General features: G+C 54.6%; 1 protein-coding gene across 11 annotated transcripts; it reads left to right on the top strand.

Annotated features, from left to right (window-relative positions):
- Nucleotides 1-1648: 1648 nt before the first annotated feature.
- Nucleotides 1649-22739, top strand: GTSE1 (G2 and S-phase expressed 1). Of its 11 annotated transcripts, none has more exons than XM_086403307.1 (12): nucleotides 1649-3293; nucleotides 3745-3829; nucleotides 8345-8402; nucleotides 8501-9134; nucleotides 12103-12273; nucleotides 12941-13064; nucleotides 14842-15216; nucleotides 19060-19132; nucleotides 20561-20791; nucleotides 20971-21175; nucleotides 21604-21816; nucleotides 22267-22739. In XM_086403307.1, the coding sequence occupies exons 1-12, from the start codon at nucleotides 2982-2984 to the stop codon at nucleotides 22348-22350; spliced, it is 2565 nt and encodes an 854-aa protein (XP_086259433.1). In that variant the 5' UTR covers nucleotides 1649-2981; the 3' UTR covers nucleotides 22351-22739. The 11 variants fall into 11 exon arrangements, 9 of the variants coding, with proteins under 9 accessions (XP_086259433.1, XP_086259424.1, XP_086259426.1 ...); XR_015164655.1 differs by having other exon boundaries at nucleotides 3146-3293; nucleotides 3634-3829; nucleotides 19060-19286; XR_015164656.1 differs by having other exon boundaries at nucleotides 3146-3293; nucleotides 3634-3829; nucleotides 19060-19286; nucleotides 21604-21807.
- The last annotated feature ends 124 nt before the right edge of the window (nucleotides 22740-22863 follow it).

The following is a 22863-nucleotide window of genomic DNA, read 5'->3' on the forward strand; positions in this document are numbered from 1 at the left end:
GAACCCGGCCCTGACGTCCAACTCGGTGATGCTGTGAGAGGCAGTCTCTGCCCACTGGTGTTTCTCAGGTTCCTTCAGTGCAAACTGAAATTAGGTTAGGGACTCACGGGGCACAGAGGGGGCGGGTCTTCCGGGAGGCAGCAGACACCTCTAAATCGACTAGACACATTTCCTGGGATTAAAATAAATTAGTTAATTGGTTCCTTTGCCTGACTGTTACTGGGTGGGCACCTCTGAGCCTCCTCCATGTGCCAGGCCTGGGCTGGGTCCTGGGAAGACAGGCTTCTCCTGAACATGGGGGTGGAATAGGGCAGTGAGTCAAAAGCAGGGTCATTACAATGGGATTTCAAGAGAGTTGCTGTCTGTCCCCAGGAGTTAGGGACACATCCCAAGGGAAGCCTGCCCTCCCACTCTGAGCTGTCCCTTCCTGCCAGCTCCCATGCTCATACCCCATATGCTCTCCCCTCTCCTGGTTCCAAGCAAGACACAGCCTGGCCAGGGGAGCAAGAACCCTGGCCCCCTCCTCCAGGAAGGCCTCCGGCCTCCCACTGCAGGCCAGGGTCCCACAGTCCTTGCTACTGCACCTTTTTCCCCAGCTCTGCCCTCCGCAGGTCAGGGACATCTGTGTCCCAACATCATCCAGCACGGAACTTGCCCTGACTACCTGTCAGTGAACCCATGACTGGTGAATGAGCCCTTGAATGAGTGCATTACAAAATGAAGCAGAATCCTACTGGGGACAGGAAGAAAAGGTGGGTAGGCCATTGATAGAAGAGAGGAGGGGCCCAAGAGAAGAGCTGGATGAAGATAGAATTCAGTTAGCCGCAATGAGTTATTAACAATTGGTGTGTTTACTGACCGAGTCTCATGTGCTGACATGATACAGGGGGAGGGGCATTGGGAGTGGGCGTTTGGGGACCCTGGCCCCCAGCAGACATCCCCAGGGCTGTGTGGATCTGACACCTGGGTGAATACCCCTTGAGTCTAGGACCCACTGGGCTCTTGCCGCAGTGGCCCTGTGGTCATGAATCAGGCAAACCCAGGTCTTGGGACCACGGACTGAGCACACACAGCACTAAGCTGGCCACTGCCTTCAGGAGGCCCCAGCAGGCAGAGGGAAGCCTGGGGCCCCTGGGCAGCGGGCTCAACAAAGGCTCCTGTCAGAAGCTGAGCAAGACCCAGAGAGGCCGCTGGGGGACCGTTCGACCTAGTGCCCTCCTTCAAGCCCCTCTCTCCATCCACACCTGCAGCCAGGGCTGCTCCTGGACTTCCCAATTCCAGCCAATAAATTCTTCTTCTGAAGCCAACTTGAGGCTGGTCTTCTGTTACTTGCAACCCCGAGGCTCATGACCAGTATCTGCAGCTGGGATTTAACTTGGTATGTATGGCCCTGCCGGGGTCCAGCCCCGGCTGATCCAGGGAATTCGAAGCGGGGACGGCGTCGGCGAGGATCGGGAAACAACTGCTTAATTAAACGTTAATTAAGGATATAAAGAGTAATAGAATGAGGATAGCTCAGTGAGGAAATTCAGTGGAGAAAAGAGGCTGAAATAAGGATAGCTCAGTGAGGAAGTTCAGTGGAGAAAAGAGGCTGAATAATTCAGCCAGAAGGTAAGAGAAAGAACGACATGGGGAGACCAAGTTTCAGTGAACAAGGCCCACACTTTATTTTCCAAAGTAGTTTTTATACCTTAAGTTATGCATAGAGGATAATGGGGGAAGGGGTAGAGTCATGCAGTAAGCCAGGCTTTCTTCCTGCAAACTTATCATATGCAAAAGTTTAGGTGATTTGCATCATCTTCTGGCCCGGAGGCCTGTTAACATTTTAAGACCCTTTCTTCAGAAAACTTATTTTTCTCTAAAGGTGATTAGTCAAGCGCCACCCTCCAAAAGCATTAAAGTTGCATTCCTATAGGGCAAAGGTGTGGTGGGCTACAACAAGAAAAAGAATTAACTCAAGGGTCCCAGGTTACAAACATTAAAGCTACTACTTACACCAATTATATTAATCAATACACTGCCAGGGACACAGCAGGTAAGGGATGCAGCAAACATTGGCCCAACAAGTGAAAAACCCTTCACCAATACAATTTCTAATCAATCTTTTAACTACTCAAAGGAATCTGTGTTTAGACAGTTTAGAACATCTCTAGCCTCTCACAGTTGGGAGGCTCTGAACAATCACATGTGGCCTGAAAAACCTATTCAGGCAGGCTAGAGGACTTCCAAAGGAGTTTGTAGGTTGAAACACTGTCACACCCAGGAATTATTAACTGGAGCTGTAAGTTAACTCTTTTTTTTCAGAGAGAGGTAGTGGGGGACAGCCCCCCCCGTAAAGTCAGAGGTGTAGGTGAGAGCACAAAGCAGAAAGTAGGCAGACTCTGGTTTTGGGGGTAGATGCTCGAGAATTTCCAGGGGGACTCCTGAGGCTCAATCCCGCCTTTGCCTATGCTGAGCCTCCTTCCTCATGACCTTTGCCATGGGCGGAGTTCCTCACGCTGGCTCTCGGCAGTGATAGAATTCTAGTTGAGCTATTCCAGATCCTGAAAGATGATGCTGTGGAAAGTGCTGCACTCAATATGCAATATGCACTCAATATGCAATATGAAGGCTCCCATCTCTCTTCTCCAGTTAAGTAGTATCCTGAACAGATGATGGAACTCAGAAGGGAGCCCGTGGACAGAAGCTCAGGGAGGGTTGAGGGAGTGCGTACCCAGCACATCAGAAGTGAAGGGGACCGCAAAGAGTGAGGCTGAAGGCTGCAGAGGGAGCCTCTAAATAGAAACGAGGTGTCAGGGTGGTCCAGGGCCATAAACTAGGGTGTCTGGTCACCCAGAGTCACCGGGCGCTCCGCGGGCAGGGATGGGGTTTTCTTATCCCCCAGAACGAACCGGCAGTGCTCTACAAAGCGGGCATACGCACCTATTTCCTACCATAGGAATTGGATCTTCATTTAAGGTTGAAGATGTGGTGTCGTAACCATGTCCCTTGCGACACGTAGCTGTCCTGATGCCGAGCCTACGGAGACACCAAACGAGCCTAAGGCACCCAGCCCAGTGCGGCCCGGCTCTGGCCAGTTGTCGGGCATGCGCAGCGAGCCAAAGCAGTGCGCACGCGCGCCACCTTCCATTTCCCTCCCCCCACCCCTCTTGAGGCTCCGACTACAACCCCCAGGATGCACCCGGCCCCGCGGCCTTTCAAACCGGCCAATCAGCAGCCCGCAGCGCTTCCTGCGCGCCCCGTTTAAATCCAGGGCGCAGGCGCGTCGGCTGGGGTATCGCAGCGGCTCTGGGGTAAGGGGGTCGTTGGGCGACTCGGGTGTGGCTCTGTGTAGGGGGGCAGTCAGGGGTCCTCGGGGCGGGGGGGACTCCCTTGCACGCTCCGGCGAGGCTGAAGGAGGTCTTCAAGCCGAAGACCCCCGGCTTGAAGCCCAGCCGGGGAGGTCTGGTTGTCCGGGTCCAGTGCCCCCGTTCGGGCCTGCCTCGGGTGGCGCCGGCCCAGAGGCGAGCGGGCCCCGGGGCGGAGGGTCTTGGGCTGCGGTCGTGGTGGCCTCTGCCGGCCTCGCGGTCTCTCCCTGACTCGTTGGCCTCTGCTGGCCTCGCGACCTCGCCCTAACCAGCCCTCTCTGCCTAGCCGGTGCTGCAGCGGCCCGCACGGTGGGGGCTTCCCTGGGGGGCTGGGGGAACCCGGGCTCCGACACCCGCCGCGCTTCTGTCTCCTGCTCCTTGCTGTGACCTCTGACAGCCCTGGCCGCGGAAGGAGGAAGCGACGTGCCTTCAGCCTGCCTGGCCCCCCCAGGAAGCGGAGATGGAGGCTCCCAAGAAGGAAGGTACGTCCTTGTCTCCGCAGCCCTGTCGGTCCGGGGGTCTCAGGGAACACGCAGGTCGATTTAATGCTCCTGAGAAAACTTGCTCGTTTGTTTATTCAGTACTCACCCCGTTCTCTGCGCCCCGGTAAACTCTCTGTCTTCCCCGAGTTTTTTCATTGCTCTAACTTCTTTCTTTTTCGGGTTTTCTACATTCTCTTTACCCCCCAAGTTGTGACTTCCCGCGGAGCAGGGATTCTTTCTGTTCTATATACTTCATTGTCCCCAGGGCCTGACATACTCCATAGGCACTCAGGTCTGTGGAACTGATGTTGCCTCTTGGCTGGTTGCTGAGACTTGTCCAGGATCGTTGCCAGGATCGTTGCCAGCACGTCGGACCAGTCGACCTGGCCTGTAGCCTTGCTGTCGTGTTCTGTTCCTGTCTGCTGTGAGTGTGGAAGTGAGAGCACAGCCTTACAAAAGGAGTTACGGGCCCTGCCCTCTTTTTCTGCTGAAGCGCGGGGACATCCTTTATATCCTTTGTCTTCACGACACGTGTGCGAGTCAGGGAGACTGGGTACCCCAGTTTCTCCTTAACACCCCCATTCTGCAGAAACAGCCCCAAGACTGCTAGTCATCAGCGCTGCTTCCTCGATTCTAGAACAGGGTTTGCTGCTGCAGCCTGACCTCCACCCTGGCGAAAACGCCCTCCTTTTCCAGTCCCTTCCACATGCAGCTGAATCCCTGTTGCTGCTTCCTGAGGACTTCTCCTGCCTGTCACCCATCCTTTGTATCTTTATATCTTTTCTTGTCTGTTCTTCATGCTCATGATGTACAAATAGGTCCCGTTGTCTGACTTGCCCTCATGTGCTCCACGCCCTCTCCGCTGCTGTGTGCCTTATTCAGAGCCAGACTTCAGAGCAAGAACTTTTCCACTTGTTTTGCTGTTCTTTTCCACAACCTTCAACCCCTCCGAACCTTCTCTGCCCTCTCACTTCACCCAGACTGCCTTTGTCCGCCAGTGAGCACATCCGTGTTGTGAAATCTACGGTCGTTTTTTTCTGTCCTTTCAGTGACTTTTGACCTTTTCTCCTACAGGAAACTTGGCTAGCTTGGCTTCTTGCTTTTCCTTCTGCCCACTCTGGCCAGTATATGTCCATCTGTTTGCAGACTTCTCATTCTGCCCTACCTTCTGAAGCCGAGTTGCCCAGGACCTGGTCTGGGGTCTCTTTGAACTCCCCCTCCCCTCCAACAGGTTCTCAGACAGTCTTTTAAATCCTTCCACCTTCTGGTGGTGCCCACGTTTTGTCTGGGCACAGCCTCTCCTCTGAGCTCTGGGCTTGTGCATCCACCTGGCTGGCTGGCGTCTTCACGTGAATGTCTCCCACCTCTTACTCAGCGGGTCCCACCTCCCACCCCATTCTTGGCTGGTTCTTTGTCTTTGTGAAAAGCAGAAAGAAAGTTAGTCACTCAGTCCAGTCCAACTCTTTGTGACCCCATGGACTATATCCTACCAGGCTCCTCTGTCCATGGAATTCTCCAGGCAAGAATTCTGGAGTGGGTTGCCATTTCCTTCTCTATTGTCTCTGTAATAGAAGTCAAGTGTCTGTCCATTCACCTAGCTGAGAAGGTTGTGAAGCATTTGTTCAGTCATCAATTACTGTCGTTTCCACGGTATATTTTGAATCCATCTGCCTCTTTCCAGCTCCACCCTGATGCCACCACCTTGGTCTCAGCCATATTAACTTGCCTCCACCTACCATGTATATTATGCACTTTAGCCAATGTGTACGCTGAAATTTAAGTACATAACGCCTGCTTCTTTTATAGCACATCCACCAGGGTAGCCTTTTAAAAACAGAAGTTAGAGCACAATACTCTTCTGCTTAAAATCCTTCGATAGCTCCCGTTGCACTCTGAATAAACTAAAAGCTTGCCATGGTTTGGACGCCACCCAGGATCTGACCTGACCTGTGTCTCCACCTCCTCCAGCCACTGGCCTCAGAGGTGTCCCTACTTCCCGGCGGCCCCTCCCCACACCGCCTTCCACGGTGTATGCCCGCTGGACAATGCGCCCCTGAGGAGTGCCTAGCGGAGGACCGCAGCCCACGTCTGCAGAGTGGATGGAGGGGCAGCTAGCCCAGGTCACCCTGAGCCACCGGCGGAGCCTGGCGTGGAAGGCTTTTCCCCTGACTGCCGGTCCAGAATTCCTTTTCCCACAGCAGACGTTTGGAATTTTCTGGTAGTGACCCATGAAATTGACTTCCTAGGTTTTAGACACATTAAAAAGTGAGAAGTCCATCTCCTCCTCCTTTATGCCCCTCTGCTGCCCAGTTACCACCTCCAGAGGCCACTGATCTCCTCGGCCTCCTGGGCAGTCCAGACCTGACTTGTGCACGTGCGAGGCAGTACCTGTCAGTCCAGCCCCCTCTTCTATAGCATGTAGAACCCTGGGTGCCATCTTGGGTTTTGCCTCTCATTTATCTCCATGAGCTCTGTGTGTCAATATAGGAAGTGTTACTGTTCTTCTCTGAGCCCAAGTCGTGTTCCATTCCGCTGTGGGGATGTGCTGTACGCTTATCTGCCACCCGGGAGCTTTGGCTTTGTGGCTGGTATCTTGCTGTTGCAAGTGCTGCTGCAGCAAACCAGGTGGGGTGCTCGGCAGCAGTGGGCCTCCCGTCAGGGTGTGTGCGCTTCTTTCTCGGTAGGCACTGTCAGGCTGCCCTCTGTAGAGCTGTAGTAGCTTACAGATCAAACTTTTAGATTTTTAACAGTCTTATAAATGAAAACTGGAGTCCTGGGCGTCTCTGAGTTTTTCATGGCTCTTGCTTTTGAGTGCGACTGAGCTTCCGGTCGTGTGTTTCAGAATGTCTCCTTTTGCCCCCTGTGCCTCGCTCTGCTCGTGTCCTTTGCCTGCTCTTCCCGCGTGTCCAGCGCTCGCCTGCGGTCTGTGGGAGCGCTCGCCAGCAGCCCTCGCGATGGGACCGCGCGTGTTCTCTTCCCTGTCTGTCGCTCCTGCCAACTCTGCTCGCGGTGGTTTTTGTCACGCAGAGACGTTAAATCTTTAATATGTTGGACTATCAACCTGTTGTTTTATGGCTTCCAGCTTGGTGTCAGAGTTAAACCTCCGCACCCCAGGCTATACAGGGATTTCCCCGTGGTTTCTTGTTCCTTTTGGGTTTAGTTTTTTCCAGTTAAGTCTTGGACCTTTTTGGGATCTGTCCTGGTATGGTCTATGAGCTATGGATCAAACTTCAGATGTGTGTATTTCTCCCTCTCAAAGGATTATCTAGTTTATCTCAATACCATTCATTGAATAATGCATTTTCCCCTTTTATTTGATATGTTACTTTTATGATATGCTGAACTTTCTTTGTATCCATCTTGCATAGTTCTTGTTAATTCACAGGTGTTTTGCATTTTTTGGTTATAGCAAATGAGGTCTTCTTTTCCATTATACCTTCTCTTCTTTTTAGATATGAAAGCTGTTGGTTTGTCGTGTAATAATTTTGTCTTCAGATATTTGCTTTTATTCTTTCACAATTTATAATAGTTTTCAGTTGATTTTCTTGATACTTCTTGTATGTAATCATAACATCTGTCCGTTGCGGCAGTTTTAACCTCCACATTCTTTGCTTTTGTTCACCTGTTGGTCAGTGTTGCTTAGTGTTGGTTAAGGCAGATTTTTAACCACTGGGCTACCAGGGAATCCCCGGTTCGTTGCTTTTTGAGAAATATTTGCTAAGTGTCCAGACCCTGAGGTGGAGCTTGGGAGAGGACTAGCTGTTCACCATTTGGAGGCGCGTCCAGGCCGGGTGGGGCCGCAGAAGGGCGAGAGACACGTCCTTACAGGATGGTGATGCTGAGGCATCAGGGCCGGGGCCGTGGGAGCCCCAGGAAGCCCTAAGGGAGGCGGGCATGGAGCGGGATGTGGAGCTGGGGCAAAGAGTGGTGGCCCCAGCCAAGGGGTGCGCTGTCCCAGAGGCTCATGGGCCGTCAGGGCTGGCGAAGGCCCTGTGTACGCAGGATGTCAGCGGCGCTTTATCTGGCCATTTGGGATGGGGTCCAGGGAGAGGCGATGGTCCTCAGGTGTGCATGGGGCCCCTACTGTGCCTGTGAGGGGCACTGAATTTGCTTTTGAAAGAGGACTAGCTGTAGTCTGTAACTGGGGAGTTGGGGAGCTGAGGCAGGGGGTCTTTTGAAAATGTTCTTTACCAGAAAATGACTGACTGAGTCTTGCAAAGCTAATCGAATGACTCGATGAATGCATTTTAGATCGTGTCTTAAATATAAGAACTTAAAAACAAGGACTTGGGCTTTGATGGCAGCTTAGCGAACACAGAATGGCTGATGCTATTTTTTTTTTTAAAGGAAAAATTAAGATAATCTAGAGCCCCTTGAGAAAATGTGATTATTAAAATACTGCTGTCACACTGTAGAAGTGAAATTTGAAAAGAGTTTTGATCGCTGGTGGAGGCTGGTGATGTTTGCTCGTCATCAGCCCACCCCTAAGGTAACGGCCGACTTTTTCCTCCCCAGACATTCTTCTGTTGGCTGATGAAAAGTTTGACTTCGACCTTTCGTTGTCTTCTTCAAGGTAAAAAAATGAGTTTTCTCCCCTTGCCTTGGTGTAACCACGTTCAGTCAAGTCTTTTGCGTGATGCCAGTGTTAATAATCCTTTTCTTTTAAAATAGTGCCAATGAAGATGATGAAGTCTTTTTTGGACCTATTGGCCATAAAGAAAGATGTATTGCTGCCAGCTTAGAATTAAATAATCAGATTCCCGAAGAACCTCCTTTGCCAGCTTCTGAAAGACACTTCATCTGGAGTCCGCTCACGGGGGAAAAGTTTGTGGAAGTTTATAAAGAAGCTCACTTACTGGCCTTCCAGATACAAAGCAACGGCAGAACCACGGTGGCCCAGGCGGCCCAGGCTGCCCAGCCCGAAGATCCTGGGAGCCAGGGAGGGGAAGGATTCATTCAGGAGCCTAAACTCAAAATAAACCTCTTCGATAGAGAAAACGAAGTGAAGAAAAGCCCCAAGTCACTTAAGCGGGAGACATACTGCCTGTCGGACGACCTCTGGAGGGCACCCCTGCTCCGGGGCACTCAGCCCGCCGCCAGCGCAGCCCCGCTGGCCGCTCCTGCCCAGACCGGCTGCCCCGAGACCTCGGGTCCGCCGCCCACCTCGTGCCCTTCTCTGCCAGCAGAGCCCAGTGCTGCTCAGCCTCCGAACCAGGCCGGGGCTCAGAAGAAGGTCGCCAGCAAGTTGCTGCCGCCCCGAACCTCGTCCCTTCGAGCAAAGAGCCTTCACTCGGCCGTGGAGAAGGTAGCCCCTCCAGCCCCCCCAGCACTTCTGTTCGGGGACCAGACGCGGCCTTGCTTCCGAGCCCTCTGGGTTTATGCCCCGGAACAGACCACTGTGGGGGAAGCCTGGGGATGTCTTGCTTGGAGGGAGGGCTCAGAGATGCTGGCATGGGAAGTTCAGAAGGAGCTGTGTCCGTGGCGTGGGGAGCCAGGCAGGGGTGGCACAGGCAGGGCTGGGTCCCTATCGTGGTGACTCAAGGACACCTCCTCCTCCATTCCGTTTGAGGTCTTCCCTTTCGTTTTGTTACAGCACTGGACATTTCCCCTCACCAACCCGCCCCCCTCCCCGCTCCCATTAGGGATTTTAGGTGTGTTAACAAGCAGCTTCTTTGCCAAATCCCCTTCTGGATGGCCACGAGTCTCCCTCTGAACCATGACTGTGTTTAGATTGCCTTCCTCCCAGACATGAGTGGAGGTGCTGCTCTGGGATGTGGGGGACACGTGTGTCTTTGGGGTGCTGTTAGCCAAGCTGGGAGTCCTAGCGGTCTGTGGGTAGCAGGGTAGGGGTCAGACTGCGGCTGCCACCTGGGTTTGTCTCCTCTGATTCTGAGCTCAGGGCAGGGCGGTAGCACAGGGGAGGCGAGGGAGAGCCGGGAGCCTGCCCTGCGCCGTCCCCAGCTCCGCGGCCCTGGCCACCAGCTTCAGCACTCCCAGCTAGTTAGAGAGGAGCGTTGCTTCGCGGGGCTGTCAGCAGGGTTAGGTCCGTGCAAAACACCCAGCACAGGCAAAGAAGATCCCTGCACAGCTCCTGAGCCCACAACTGCTTGCCAGCAGAGCCCAGAACTGAACCAGGCTGGACGCAGTTCTATGGCCTCTGCTTCCCCAGGGCTGAAGCTGTCCTTTAGTCTTGCAAATGCCTCTTCCTGGAGATCATTTGGATGTAAATTTCTGAAGTGACTTTTCCAGAATGAAAGCATCGTGGGTCCAGGTGCAACACTGGACTTGGGCCCGGATTTGTGTGGTCACACATAGGCTCAGGGCCAGGGTTGTGGTGTAATTTCACCTGTTCTGTGCTTAGTCCTCAGTCGTGTCCAGCTCTTTGCAACCCCATGGACTGCAGATCGCCAGGCTCCTCTGTCCACGGGGATGCTCCAGGCAAGAATACTAGAGTGGGTGGCCATGCCCTCCTCCAGGGGATCTTCCCAACCAGGGGATCGGACCCAGGTCTCCTGCATTGCAGGCGGATTCTTTACCGTCTGAGCCACCAGGGAAGCCCATGACTATTCTGGATCCTTTAATTTTCTGGGTCGTAAGAAGCACTCTTGCCAGAGAGCTGAGTTTTGGTCAATGAGGGGTTAGCTGGACCATGGAGCTGTTTGAGCTCACACAGGGACCCCCATCACTTCCCATGTTGTTTCTATGGAAACTGACTCACTTACACACCGCCACCTGTGAGGATCGCCTGTGGACAAGGCTGGGCCTCTTGATGGCGCCGCCTAGAAGTGTCTTTTCAGGACACCTGCCAGGATGACTGTGGTGGTGGTGGTGTCGCTCAGCCGTGTCCAACTCTTTGCAACCCCATGGACTGTGGCCCGCCAGGCTCCTCTGTCCATGGGATTCTCCAAGCAAGAATACTGGAGTGGGTTGCCATTTCCTTCTCCGGGGGATCTTCCTGACCCAGGAATCAAACCAAGGTCTCCTGCATTGCAGGCAGATGATTTACCATCTGAGCTACGAGGAAAACCCAGGATGGCTGTAGTGAGAATTAAAAAACTAAGTGTTGATGAGGACGTGGAGAAACTGCGTCCCTGTGCATTGCCCATAGGGCTGTGCAGTGGTGCAGCCTCTGTGGAAAAACAGTTGGGCAGTTCCTGGAAAAGTTAAACTCAGAATTATCACATGATCCAGCAATTCCACATGTTCTACTTGAGCGTATTCCCAAGACAATTGAAAACATATGTCCACACAGAAACCCGTGTAGCAGTGTTGAAAGCAGCTTCATTCATAATAACCAAAAAGTAGGAACAATCGAGATGCCCACCAGCTGATGACTGGTCCATGCAGTGGGATACTTTTGGCCCGTGAAGAAATGCTGGTAAACATGGGTGACCCTGGGAACACGGTCAGAGGAAGAAGCCAGACACAGAAGGTCCCATGTTGTACGGTCTCATTCACAGGAAGTGACCGTAGCAGGCGAGTCGTGTCTTGCTCTGGAGACAGTGGGTCCATGGTCACCCTGCTGGGAGGTGCAAGGAGTGCTGACGGCCAGGAGTTGCTTTTCGGGGCAACAAAAATGTTGTCCAGTGACGCTGTGACCGTATGCTAAAGCCACTCAAGTGCACGCTTTAAAATGCTGGACCTTAGCTTAGGTGAAGCATATCTCAATGTAAAAAATGATGTAAAGGAGAAAGAAGGTTACTGCTTTATGAGCTGCTTTTGCTTCTTCTGAACTCTTCTTAGTATGGGGGGTTATTTATGGAAGCATGAATTACTTCCACGAATGCCCTTGTACCTAAAAGTGAGGAATGTATTCTTTGTTGGGCTCTGCTTGCTGAAGAAAAATGGCTTTCAGTCCTAGATGAAGATTCATTGCAGCCGAGCAGCTCCTCTGGTAGAGGGCATGACCATTTAATGAACGATTCCTTTCTGGACGGCATTTTAAAATTTGTGTAACCAGATCCCATTTCCTCATTATCACCCTTAAATAAGAATCCTGATTGAGGACTAGCCTAGAGGAGTTCTCTCCTATTAATAGTCTGTCTTGGTATTATTTTACCCTGTTTTTAATGAGGAAGCAGGCTCCATCATCATTTTTTTCTGTGGTAATTTGGCGGAGGAAGTGAACCGCTATGTTCTTTTCTCTCCCGTTGATGAATTGAGGACTGCATGTTGGGAAGATGGATGGTGCATGCCCTCTAATTGAAGCCTTTATGTGTCTCTACGTTGTGAAAGACTAGACAGTTCTCACATTTCGATTTACAATTTTTCAGCCTGTGAGACAGAAACCAGCTAGTCCTCCCAGGATGAAAATCCAAAATGAAAAGGACACCCACAGCAGCATGCCCCCGGACAAGCTCAGCACCACCCGGGCCGTCGCCAGCGTGCCAGCCAGTGGAAGCCACTTGGTCCCAGGCAAGCGGTCGCTCCCTGTTCCAAACAAGGTGGGTTGGCCGGGGCTGGGGCAGGGGTGGGGCTTGGCCTGTGAGTGCAGGGAGTAAGAGGCAGCTTTGAGGATGTGGGATGTGGGATGCGTCTGGACCAAAATCAATGTTTAGGAGGTTGAAGATAGGATCTAGGAGGGGCGGTGTGCTGAAATGCAGGGCACACAGGACTGGCACGTGGCAGGGCCTGGCCACTGCCCCCGGGGAGCCGTGAGCACCGCGGAACGTCGGCCCCCCCCGAGCTGACATCGGGGTGTCTGATGGCAGAGATGCCCCTGCTTCCCTCACGGGGTTGGTGCGCCGAGGAGATGGGCTGTTGGTGCTTTGAAAACTACAGCTCCTCCCAGGCGTGGGGGCGACCGTCCTCGTCTTTGCTGTTTGTTTTCCAGCGCTGAGCTCTGTGTGCTTGTGAAAGTGCCACGTCCCTGGTGGTACTTGCTAAGCTTGCCCACACTGGGCCCTGCAGCTCTTGACTCCCCAGGCTGGAGTCCAGGCCCCACGCCTGCGGTCAGCAGGCTCCCGGCACTCCTCACACAGGCAGCCTGGCGGCCACGCCAGGGAACACTGCTCAGCCTTTCTCTGATTCGAGATGATAACTTGTAAGCTGTTGAAAACCCCAACTTTTGCAGAAATAAGTCTTGGGTAGGTAATGCAGTCTCTGTTTTAGTCCGGGCCGAAGAAAACCATGCTAAAACCACCTGGGTGTGCTGGCGGCCTGGCAGGAAGGTCCTCGTCGGGTTCTGTCTCAGGCCTGAGCTCCACGGCACGTGCTTCCCCTGCGACTGGCGGAGGTAAGGCCAGCCCTGAGCGCCTTGTTCCTGCCAGACTCTTCACAGAACCACTCAGCTCGGCTGCAGGTTCTGGAAGGCTGGCTCTGGTCTGGGGTAGGGAGACTGTTGAAGCCTCCATCCTCAAGGTGCCTCCCCTCCTCCGAGGAGAGGCACGGTCAGGCAGGCGGTCTTAGTTTCTGCTGAGTTAAGCTGTCACAGGTGGCTCTGTAGGTAAAGAACCCGCCTGCCAATGCAGGAGATGCAAGAGACTTGGGTTTGATCCCTCGATTGGGAAGATCCCCTGGAGAAGGAAATGGCAACCCACTCCAGTATTCTTGCCTGGGAAATCCCATGGACAGAGGAGCCTGGCGGGCTATGTCCTTGAGGTCGCTGAGTCAGACATGACTGAGCACAAGCTGTCACAAGGTGGGCACGTCCTGCTGGTGCCAAGGACCCGGCATGACGCTGAGGCCAGCCTCAGCCACGTGATCAAATGTAGGATTTTAAAGTGGGGCTGTTCCAGATAGTGTAGGCGTAGGAGCCGTAACTCCTGGGTGTTTGTTTAAATCTGCTCAAACCTGTTTCAACTCAGGCGACTTTGCTGTCTTTCCAAGCCGAGGGTGCCATCTGCTGGTAAAGGGGAGAAACCCTAGGAGGCTGTGGGAAGGCACGCGGCCTCCTGCCCTCAAGGACTAAAACCTTCTTTGAAACAGATTTGCTGGGTAGGCTCTAAGCCGGGAGCACGGCCTGCGTTTTGTACACAGACGTGAGAAGTCTCTCCTCTGGAGCGAGGCTGGTCCGATCTGGGGCCCCGACCGCCTGGGTGGTTAGGAGAACTGAAGCTGCGTCTGTACCTTTACAAACTAGGGGGCGGCCCCGCCCTCGCAGTGTCCCTGCGGGCCTGAGGACCACATGGTGCCCTGGCCCCGTGTGTGGCACGGCGCGTGTTCAGGGAAACGAAGTTTTGTTACACAAGGCTCCGTGATACTGGCTGTGTTGCTTCAGGCATCAGCACCAGTTCTGTCTATGATTTCTGAGCCTACCTCTGGGAAAGGTCGAGACAGGCTGCGGGGGGCCTTCTGGTGTGTGTTCCTCAGTTTTCCGTGGCAAAATCCCCAGGGTCAGATCTGATGGGGATCTGACCGTCAGTGCGGCGGGAAGAGCACCATGAGCCTGCACTCTGTGTGACATGGGCTGCGGTTTAGTCCTCCTAAGTTTCTCTTTAAGAGCCTTTCCCCAGGTTGGCCTGTGTTGGCTATTTTGGCAACTGAGTATTTTCAGCTAGCTCGTTTAAATAGTGCTGGTGACTGACAGGACCCAGCCTCCCTGTGGCTGAAAGGAACTGACCAGTAAGGAGCATCTGCTCTCCATGTCTCCCTGCCCGCACCCCTGATTGGCCAGGTGGGGCATCTGACCAGACTCTCCGTCTTCACCTGCTCAGCTGGGATAGAGTTCTGCTGTCGACATAGTGAGGACAAGAGAGCGTGAGTTTACGCATCCTGATGCATCTTGGCAACCGTGTCTAGAATCAGCACCTCGGATCATACTCAGCTAAGCCACAAGCAACCCGGGTCGTCTTGTGTCTGAGGATGTTGTCTGGTGGACATGCAGAATGTTGTTCCTGTGTCGTATTTTTTAATATGGAAATCACCATGATAGAAATAAGTTGTTTTCTTTTCCACATTCTGAGGTAGATATGCTAAAGATAGCATATCTTGTGTGTGTATGTTAAATAACTTCATCATTTAAACACAGCATCGGGGTGAGTGACAACCAGATTTCCTGTCTCCTCTTCCAGCTAAGCCCAGTGAGCGTCCAGGCATCTCTGCGGACAGTGCCCGGTCAAGCTCCAGCCAGACGGGCAGAGCGGGGCTCGCCCTGCCACGGCCGTCCTTGAAGGCGGGCCCCGGGGGCGTGGCCTGCAGGCAAAGCCAGAGGCCAGAGGCTGCGGAGTGGACGGCGGAGCGGCCCAGGGGGCCCCCCAGAGCATCTCTCCCCCAGCCCCAGACCCCGGAACAGGGAGGCCCTGGGCCGAGCTCTCATTGTGGTTTGTCACAGTCTTCTCAGTGGGATAAGACCAGGGGTACAAGGAGGCGCGATTCCTGTCTAAACTCCAAGACAAAGGCTGTGGCTACCCCTACGAATCAATTTAAAATTCCCAGATTTTCTACTGGTAAGTCATAGATAAACTTTAACATGTTTTTAAAATAGTGAACAAATTATATTTATAAAGTTCAAATAATTATCAGTTTTGGTGATGGTGTTTGCTTTCATTTCTTATAAAGCATTTTATATGTCTTTTAATTTTTGTAGGTTTGGATAAGTTAGTGAATTTCTTAAATTACTCTCCTCTTTGTAAACATATCATTGTTCGATGGCTACTCTTAGACTTTCTGTTGTTATTTTCAGGGTTTTTGTTACTAACGTATTTTTGTGTGGCTTTCTTTGTGTTTATCCTGCTTGGGCGTTCTTGAGCTCCTTTGTTCTGTGCGTTGATATTTTTAACTGGGTCTGGGGAAAATGTAGCCATTGTTTCTTCAAACATGTTTCCTTGCCCCCCTGGCCCTGGGACTCCAGTCTCTGTGTCAGAGGCCTTCTCGTGCTGTCCCCTTGGTCACTCGAGCTCCGTCCCCCTCCTTCCTCTGTGCACCTGTCCCCTCGGTCACTCGCGCTCCGTCCCCCTCCTTCCTCTGTGCTCCTGTCCCCTCGGTCACTCGCGCTCCACCCCCCTCCTTCCTCTGCTTCTGTCTGGCTCGTTTCTCTGGCCTGTCTCCATGCACACGTGTTTGTTTTTTCCACCGTGTGTCTAATCTGCTCTTAAGTCCATCCAGCTAGATTTTCATTTCTGACCTTACAGTTTCCCCTTTTATTGTCCTCGTGGTGCTTATGTTTTCCTGTGAATTCTTGAACATATCTATAATGGTGTGTTCTAATTCCATCCTCTGTATCATTTGGGGCCTGTTTCTATTGACTAATTTTTTTCCTGGTGATGGTCACATTTTCCTGCTTCTTCACATGTCTAACGATTTTTTATTGTCTGCTAGACATCATAAATTTTCTGCATATCTGGACTTGAAGGAGTTGAACCTTGCTTTGACAGGCAGTTAGGTTTCAGTAGAACTTGATTCGTTCAAGGCTTCCTTTAGAGCTTTGATGGTGGGGGTCTCGGCCTTTACTCTCGGGACAGCTCAGCCCTGACACCTGCGGCCCTTCCGAGCCCTCCTGCCTGTGCCGTGTGTCCCCTCCGGCCAGTTGCTGGGCATGCCTCCCAGCCCTGTGACGAGGCAGTGTTCCTGGCGCTTGTTCTCGACCCACGTGGTGCTGCTGCTCACTGCACAGCCAGGACTCGGGGTCCCTCTTGGGCTCCCGGAGCTCCTTCCCTCTCTAGTCCTCTCTTCTCTAACTCCCTCGTGTCTAGTACACTGCCGCTCCCAATTCCAGCCCCTTCGGGCTCTCCCCATCTGCCGCAGCGTCCTGCCGGGGCCACTGGGCAGAAAGCCCACGTGGTGCCTGGCAGGTGCAGCGTCTGGTCAAGGTGAGTTCATCTGAGGAACATGGTCACGCAGGAGGCTGCACGGCACTGATGAAAGCCCAGGGTGGTTCTGGCCTCCCCTCTCAAGTACGTGCTGTCTAGTGGCTTCAGGACGTTGAAGTTGTCAGCTTTGCTGACCAATTCAGGTGGCTGTTGGCACTGGAAAACCTCACTGGAGTTCTTGCTCATGTAAGAATGAGCCACTCTGGGGCTTCCCTGGTCCAGTGGTTGACTCTGCGTTTCCACAGAAGGTGGTGTGGGTTTAATCCCTACTCGGGGAGCTGTCACGTGCCCTGCGCCCTCCACCCTAAAAAGGAATGAGCCGGCTGTTGAGTGTTGTCCGTTGCTCGGCAGCCTAATAGGTACAAGGGACATCATGGTAAGATAGCTCCTACTGATGGAACTTACATTTTTCTAGTAAGAGATAAGAAATGCAGTCAGATAAGTACACTGTCAGATCATAAGTTTCAGTTCGTCACTCAGTCATGTCCGACTTTTCGCGACCCCATGGACTGCAGCACGCCAGGCCTCCCTGTCCATCACCAACTCCCTGAGTCTACTCAAACTCATGTCCATTGAGTCGGTGATGCCATCCAACCATCCCGTCCTCTGTCGTCCCCTTCTCCTCCTGCCTTCAATCTTTCCCAGCATCAGGATCTTTTCAAATGAGTCAGCTCTTTGCATCAGGTGGCCAAAGAATTGGAGTTTCAGCTTCAACATCAGTCCTTCCAATGAACTGATCTCCTTTAGGATGGACTGGTTGGATCTCCTTGCAGTCCAAGGGACTCTCAAAGAGTTTTCTCCAACACCACAGTTCAAAATAATCAATTCTTCGGCGCTCAGCTTTCTTCACAGTCCAACTCTCACATCCATACATGACCACTGGAAAAACCATAGCCTTGACTAGACGGACCTTTGTTGGCAAAGTAATGTCTCTGCTTTTGAATATGCTATCTAGGTTGGTCATAAATTTCCTTCCAAGAAGCAAGCGTCTTAATTTCATGGCTGTAGTCACCATCTGCAGTGATTTTCAAGCCCCCCAAAATAAAGTCAGCCACTGTTTCCACTGTTTCCCCATCTATTTTCCATGAAGTGATGGGACCAGATGCCATGGTTTTAGTTTTCTGAATGTTGAGCTTTCAGCCAACTTTTTCACTCTCCTCTTTCACTTTCATCAAGAGGCTCTTTAGCTCTTCGCTTTCTGCCGTAAGGGTGGTGTCATCTGCACACCTGAGGTTGTTGATGTTCCTCCCGGCCGTCCGGATTCCAGCCTGTGCTTGATGGCGTGAATAACGGAAGCCGGAGGACAGTTTCACCGGACAGGCCCCCTCAGCTTGCTGGTCAGCGCAGCTCCCTTAGGAGGTGGCGTGAGCCGTGTGCAGGGAAGCTTCCTCACAGGACGCCCAATAAGAAAGCAGCAAAAGGCGGAAGCAGCTCTCAGCCCTGGAGGTGGGGTGGGCGGGCGCGGCAGGGCAATGGGCTGTGTGCTGTTCTTAGACGCTCGCTGCCAAAACAGAAACCCTGGGGGCCGGGCAGGCGTGTGGGCTGGGGTGGGGAGCCCGCGGGAAGTCGCAGGATGTGTAACGTAGAGCCAGAAGGCGAGCCCCTCGGGAAGCAGGTTAGAGGCGGGGTGGCTTTTACAACTTGTCTGTTTTGGCGCAGGAATCACTTTGATAAGATCAGCTTCTAAGGGGACAGGAGGTGGGGGTGGGTATGAGCGTGTGCAGGCGGCTCTCTGAGATCCTGCTGTGAAGAGGCGCAGGGACGTGGACGGGGCAGGGAGCAGGCCCGGAGCACAGGGGCCGCTGCAGGCTGCTCTGAGATGGGGGGCCTGGCCTGGGCCTCTCCCAGTTCCTCGGAGGCCCGGGCCGCCTTCTCGTCTGGGACTGTCATGGCCTCTGCCCGTGGCCTCCAAGACAACAGGCTGCTACCCGGGGCTTGGCATCTGAGCCTTGGCCCCAGGTGAGTCTGGGACTCAGTCCCGTGAACAGTGGCCCTGGCCTCAGTCCTCTGAGCCCGCTTGTCGTCACTCCATGACCAGGTGAGATCACACGAAACTCTTGTCAGCCTCCAGATGGCACGTGAATACCGTTATGTCTTGTGATGACCCCGGGCCACCCCAGTTCCCCAGAGCAGAGGCTGTGGCAGGCTCCGTGGGGCCCGTCTGGAACCTTCCTCCTACCCCCTTGTTAGCTCTGCTGTGGGGGGCTCGTGGGAGACCTGAGAGGGTCATCTACCAAGTGCTCCGTCCCCGTCTGGGGGTCAGCCAGGCCGAGGGCAGCAGTGGGACCAGGGTTCTCCCTCTTTTGCACTTGCTGGTCCCGGGGTGGGTCCCTGGGGAGGGACGTGTCTCCCCCAGCCCCGCACTCTGGGGACACAGGTTTTCCCTGCAACTTGGGAGGACAGAGACGCTTAGAGGAGGCTGCCCGTGTGGTGAAGGTGGTGTCCTGGCTGCCTGACCACTCACCGCCTCTCTCTTCTCAGGTGAGCCCCCGGACGGTGCAACGCCGAAGTCCTGTCGGGCGCAGCGGCCGCAGTCCTGCACGTCGGTGGGGAGGTACCAAGTCTGTCTGCTTCCTCTCTTCTTACGAGAACAAACCGAGTCCCCAGTGACCTCTGAGAGTGTGTTCTCCGACGTGTGGGGACCCCCAGCCTGGCCCCGCGGGCCTGGCCTGAGCCTGGTCTCCTGAGCCGCCGTGGTGTCCCTCGAGGTTGGCAGTAGCACAGACTGGCCCCCGGGGCGGGGTTGCCGGTCCTCAGCCCTGACATGCGGGTCTCCAGCCAGACCGCCCAGCCTCCTTGGAGGTTCCGCTTGGTCGGTCTGGGTGGAGCCGAGGGCCTGCGGGTCTCAGGTGACTCCCATGTGCCACGGCTGAAGACCGCCGGCCTGGCTCAGGCTCGGGTTTGGGTCCCGGGGCTGCTGCTGCCCCGGTCAGTGTCTCGTGCAGCCTGTGAAAGGTTGCTGGCCTCATTTCCTCGTCTGCCCAGTGGGAATGGAACCAGGCAAACAGTAAGAAAACGCACAGGCACACCCACACACACGACACACGCCCCCATGCACATGTGCACTCCTGGGGGTTCTTCACACAGAGGGCAGTCCCCCCCGAGGGGGTGGGCAGCGCCGTCCACACAGCTGGCCCTCCCCAGCTCTGAGTGCTGTCACAGAGGAGGGACCCGGCCCCTCAGTCCTGTGCCTGTTGGCTGGGGGCGGGGCACAGTGAGGTCACCCGACCCGCAGGCACGCTGCGCCCAGGGCAGGGTCCTGGTGCCAGTGCCCGTGAGCAGGGTGGGAGTGTGGCCTCGGACCCTGCGGGGTGGGACAGGCAGGACGAGCCCCGGGGCCAGGGTCCTCCTCCTGGCTCTGCCCCGGGCCAGCCTGGCCCTCCTCTCGGCTCTCCAGGGCTCTGGGCGTGCCTCTGCTTGTACATGAACTTGGCAGACACTTCCTGGGGTTGGGCCAGCCCTCCCTTCCCAGCACCAGCCACGCTGGGCTGCCTCCCTGCCATGCACACGGGGTCAGAGCGAGACCAGATTGGACGGTTAGGGTGGGAAGGAGAGATGGGGGGGGAGCCTGGCGCCCGACCCACTCGCCTGTGCTCACCCAGCTCAGGGGTCTTGGACTCGGAGTGGGAGCACACAGGGAGACTGCATGACCCCGCCGGGCCGCCCTGGGCCTGGGCTCCCTCGTGAAAATGGGAGAGCCAGCGAGAGGGGACTCGGCACCCCGTGGACTCCCACACAGCGTCTCCTGGTCCCGCCCCTAATGGGCAGCCAAACCAGAGCGGAGCCTCACATGGGCCCACTGAGGAACCGAAGCCCACTCCAGGGCTCCCAGGGGGTGCTGCCGTGCCCCCCGCCACCCAGGGGTCTAACAGGCTTCGCTGGCTTGAGCCTTCCACGTTAAAGCCACAGGTTTTCTACTCTCAGTGTGCGGCTGAGTCGTTAGGTTTTGGGTCATCTCTGCTGAAGGCTTTCTTTTTTCCAGGGTGGCCCACAGCACTCCCATGAGGTGGTCCTCAGCCGCACAGAGCCTTGTCAGCAGCATGAGGACCCCCGTGAGCACGAGGCGCCTATCGGCCCTGCCCACGCCTGCCGGCCGCCGGCTCTCCAGCCTCCCTCTGGCAACCCCCACGACTGTGCCCAGGCTCCTGGCTTCTCCCCTGCCTACATCTGCTAAGCGACTCTCTTCTGAGCCCCCGAAAAAGTCCACAGTGAGGTGAGAGTTAAAGGCTGCAGTCTCTTCATCGCCAATTTGTAAAACCTCAAGTGACCATGTGCTGGGGGGGTCTGCTCTGCAGCAGATGCCGCTTCCGCTCCCGCCATGGTCCACCCGGGTCACAGGCAGACAAGAGCGCCGTGTGGCTTGTCCTGATGGATGCCCTCTTCTCTTTACAGAACTGCGCCTGCCATGGAGGGCGACGGCCAGCCTGCATCCAGGCGCCTCGACTTGTCCCCCAACGGCAGCTGCTCACCTCCGTCTGCTGTGCCACAGGCACTGGACTTCTCTCCAGAAAAGAGTGATTTTACTTTTTCACAAAGTGTCACTGCAGAAGTCACCCTGGATGAAGCACAGCCCCCTGAAGCCACAGCCCCCAGTGAGGTGAGGGGCACAGGCAGGGCTGACGTCTGCGCTCCTGGGTCCTACGGGAAACTGAGGACGTCACCTGCAGCCCGGAGCCTGTGGTGTCAGCCAGGCCACGGCTGGGAGGCGGGAGGCTGTGGGACCTCCTCCCCTGGAGGAGACAGAAGCTGCATCTCCTTGTGTCTGACATCGGGGCAGCTGGTGTTCACGGGAGGGGTGGGAAGCCAGGACGGGGGTTCACAGGGGAGGGGCTTCCCATGTTGACCACTGGCAGGAGGGGAGTCCTCGGTGCTCACACACCACAGCCCGGCCCAGCAGGGCCATCCCAGCCTCCTTCCTTAGGCCTCCAGACCAGCAGCCCCCAGGGCCTAGGCAGAACCCACCGCTTTCCCAAGATGGCTGACAGAAGACGCTGGGATGGCCCTTCATTCTAGTTTGTCATCCAGGCTCTCCTCGTGGATCTCAAACTGGATCAACTCAGCCTCACCATGGAGGCTGTGGCCACAGCCCTAGACGACCGCCCGCTCATTGACTTCTGCAGAAGCCCCGAGGCAGTCGTGGCCTTGCGGTCTGGAAGTGGGCCTCTAGTTGACCTCCTGACAAACACCCCAGAGGCAAACAGGAAGGCCGTGGCCAAGCCCTCTGACGAGGTGGGACAGGTGAGCTGTAGCAGGGCCTGCTGGCTCTGGCCTCAAGTGGTCTCTGCTGGGTTTGATGCTCAGGCACATCACGATGACCCTGGAGAGTGGCCACTGGGGCTTCCGAGGGCCACATGGCTCGGTTCGCCTCACCCTCAGCAGTGTGAGTGCCAAGGAGGCATCTCGCCGGAGCCCTTCTGTGCCCATGGCCCCCAGCGTTTAACAGGGAGCAGAAACGCCAGAGGAACTCAGAGCTCCTCTGGGTGTGCTGCTGCCTCCCTCCAGCGGCTTCAGCGTGGCGCTCAAGGTGCCTTTCCTCTGGGCCCGAGCCAAGTTCACCCAGTACTTTGGCCAAACCGTGGGGAACCGGCCGCAGGCAGCCCTGGCTTCAGAGAGCCAGTCCTTCGGGGTCTTTGGGGCGGGAAGGGGGTCGCAGACGCTCCATTCACCTGTGTGGCCTTTCTCCTGCAGCTCATAGACTTGGCTTCCCCTCTGATCCTGCTGAGCCCCGAGGCTGACAAGGAAAACATGGAGTCTCCGCTCCTCAAGTTCTGAGTGGAGTGAAACAGTCCTTTGCACTTCACTCAGTTACAAGAACAGTCCTCAAGTGGTATTCAACTGTCAGAGATAAATTTTAGAAGAGTTTGTGTTGGAAAAGCTGTAAAACGAAACAAAAAGCTAAGTAAAGTTACCGTGCCTGGAGCGGGCGATGGGGTTGGGGGCGGTATCTGGCCACCTGAGGTCACTGCAGGCCAATGGCCCCCGTCCTCCCGGCCCCGCTTGCGTGCTGGGTGCAGAGTGAAGAATGGGTACGCTCCGGATGAGTCTGGATTTTTTGCATGTAAAATAGCAAGTGACCCATCTTTTAAGTTAACATTGTATGAAAAGTTAAATATTCTAGTTTAAGTTAAATGGTAAAGTAAATGAAAATGGATTAAACCACCTCTTGATGTTTAAGATTATCCTAATTTTCAAAGACAGATGGCTGTATTTATTAGTGATCAGTATGCACAATATGTATTATTCGAAATGTTAATTCTTTCTACCAAAGTGATTTTCAAAATTTAG

Source organism: Bos grunniens, chromosome 5, assembly GCF_055505025.1.
Source record: "Bos grunniens cultivar Pamir isolate PY7600 chromosome 5, Bosgru_T2T1.0, whole genome shotgun sequence".
NCBI lineage: Eukaryota > Metazoa > Chordata > Mammalia > Artiodactyla > Bovidae > Bos > Bos grunniens.

Bases quoted from the DNA above. Each gene is read 5' to 3' on its own strand.
- GTSE1 (XM_086403307.1), top strand. From the start codon at position 2,982: ATGTCCCTTGCGACACGTAGCTGTCCTGATGCCGAGCCTACGGAGACA. The intron at 9,135-12,102 runs GTAGCCCCTCCA...ACAATTTTTCAG, and splicing joins TTCACTCGGCCGTGGAGAAG to CCTGTGAGACAGAAACCAGC. The intron at 20,792-20,970 runs GTGAGAGTTAAA...TTCTCTTTACAG, and splicing joins CCGAAAAAGTCCACAGTGAG to AACTGCGCCTGCCATGGAGG.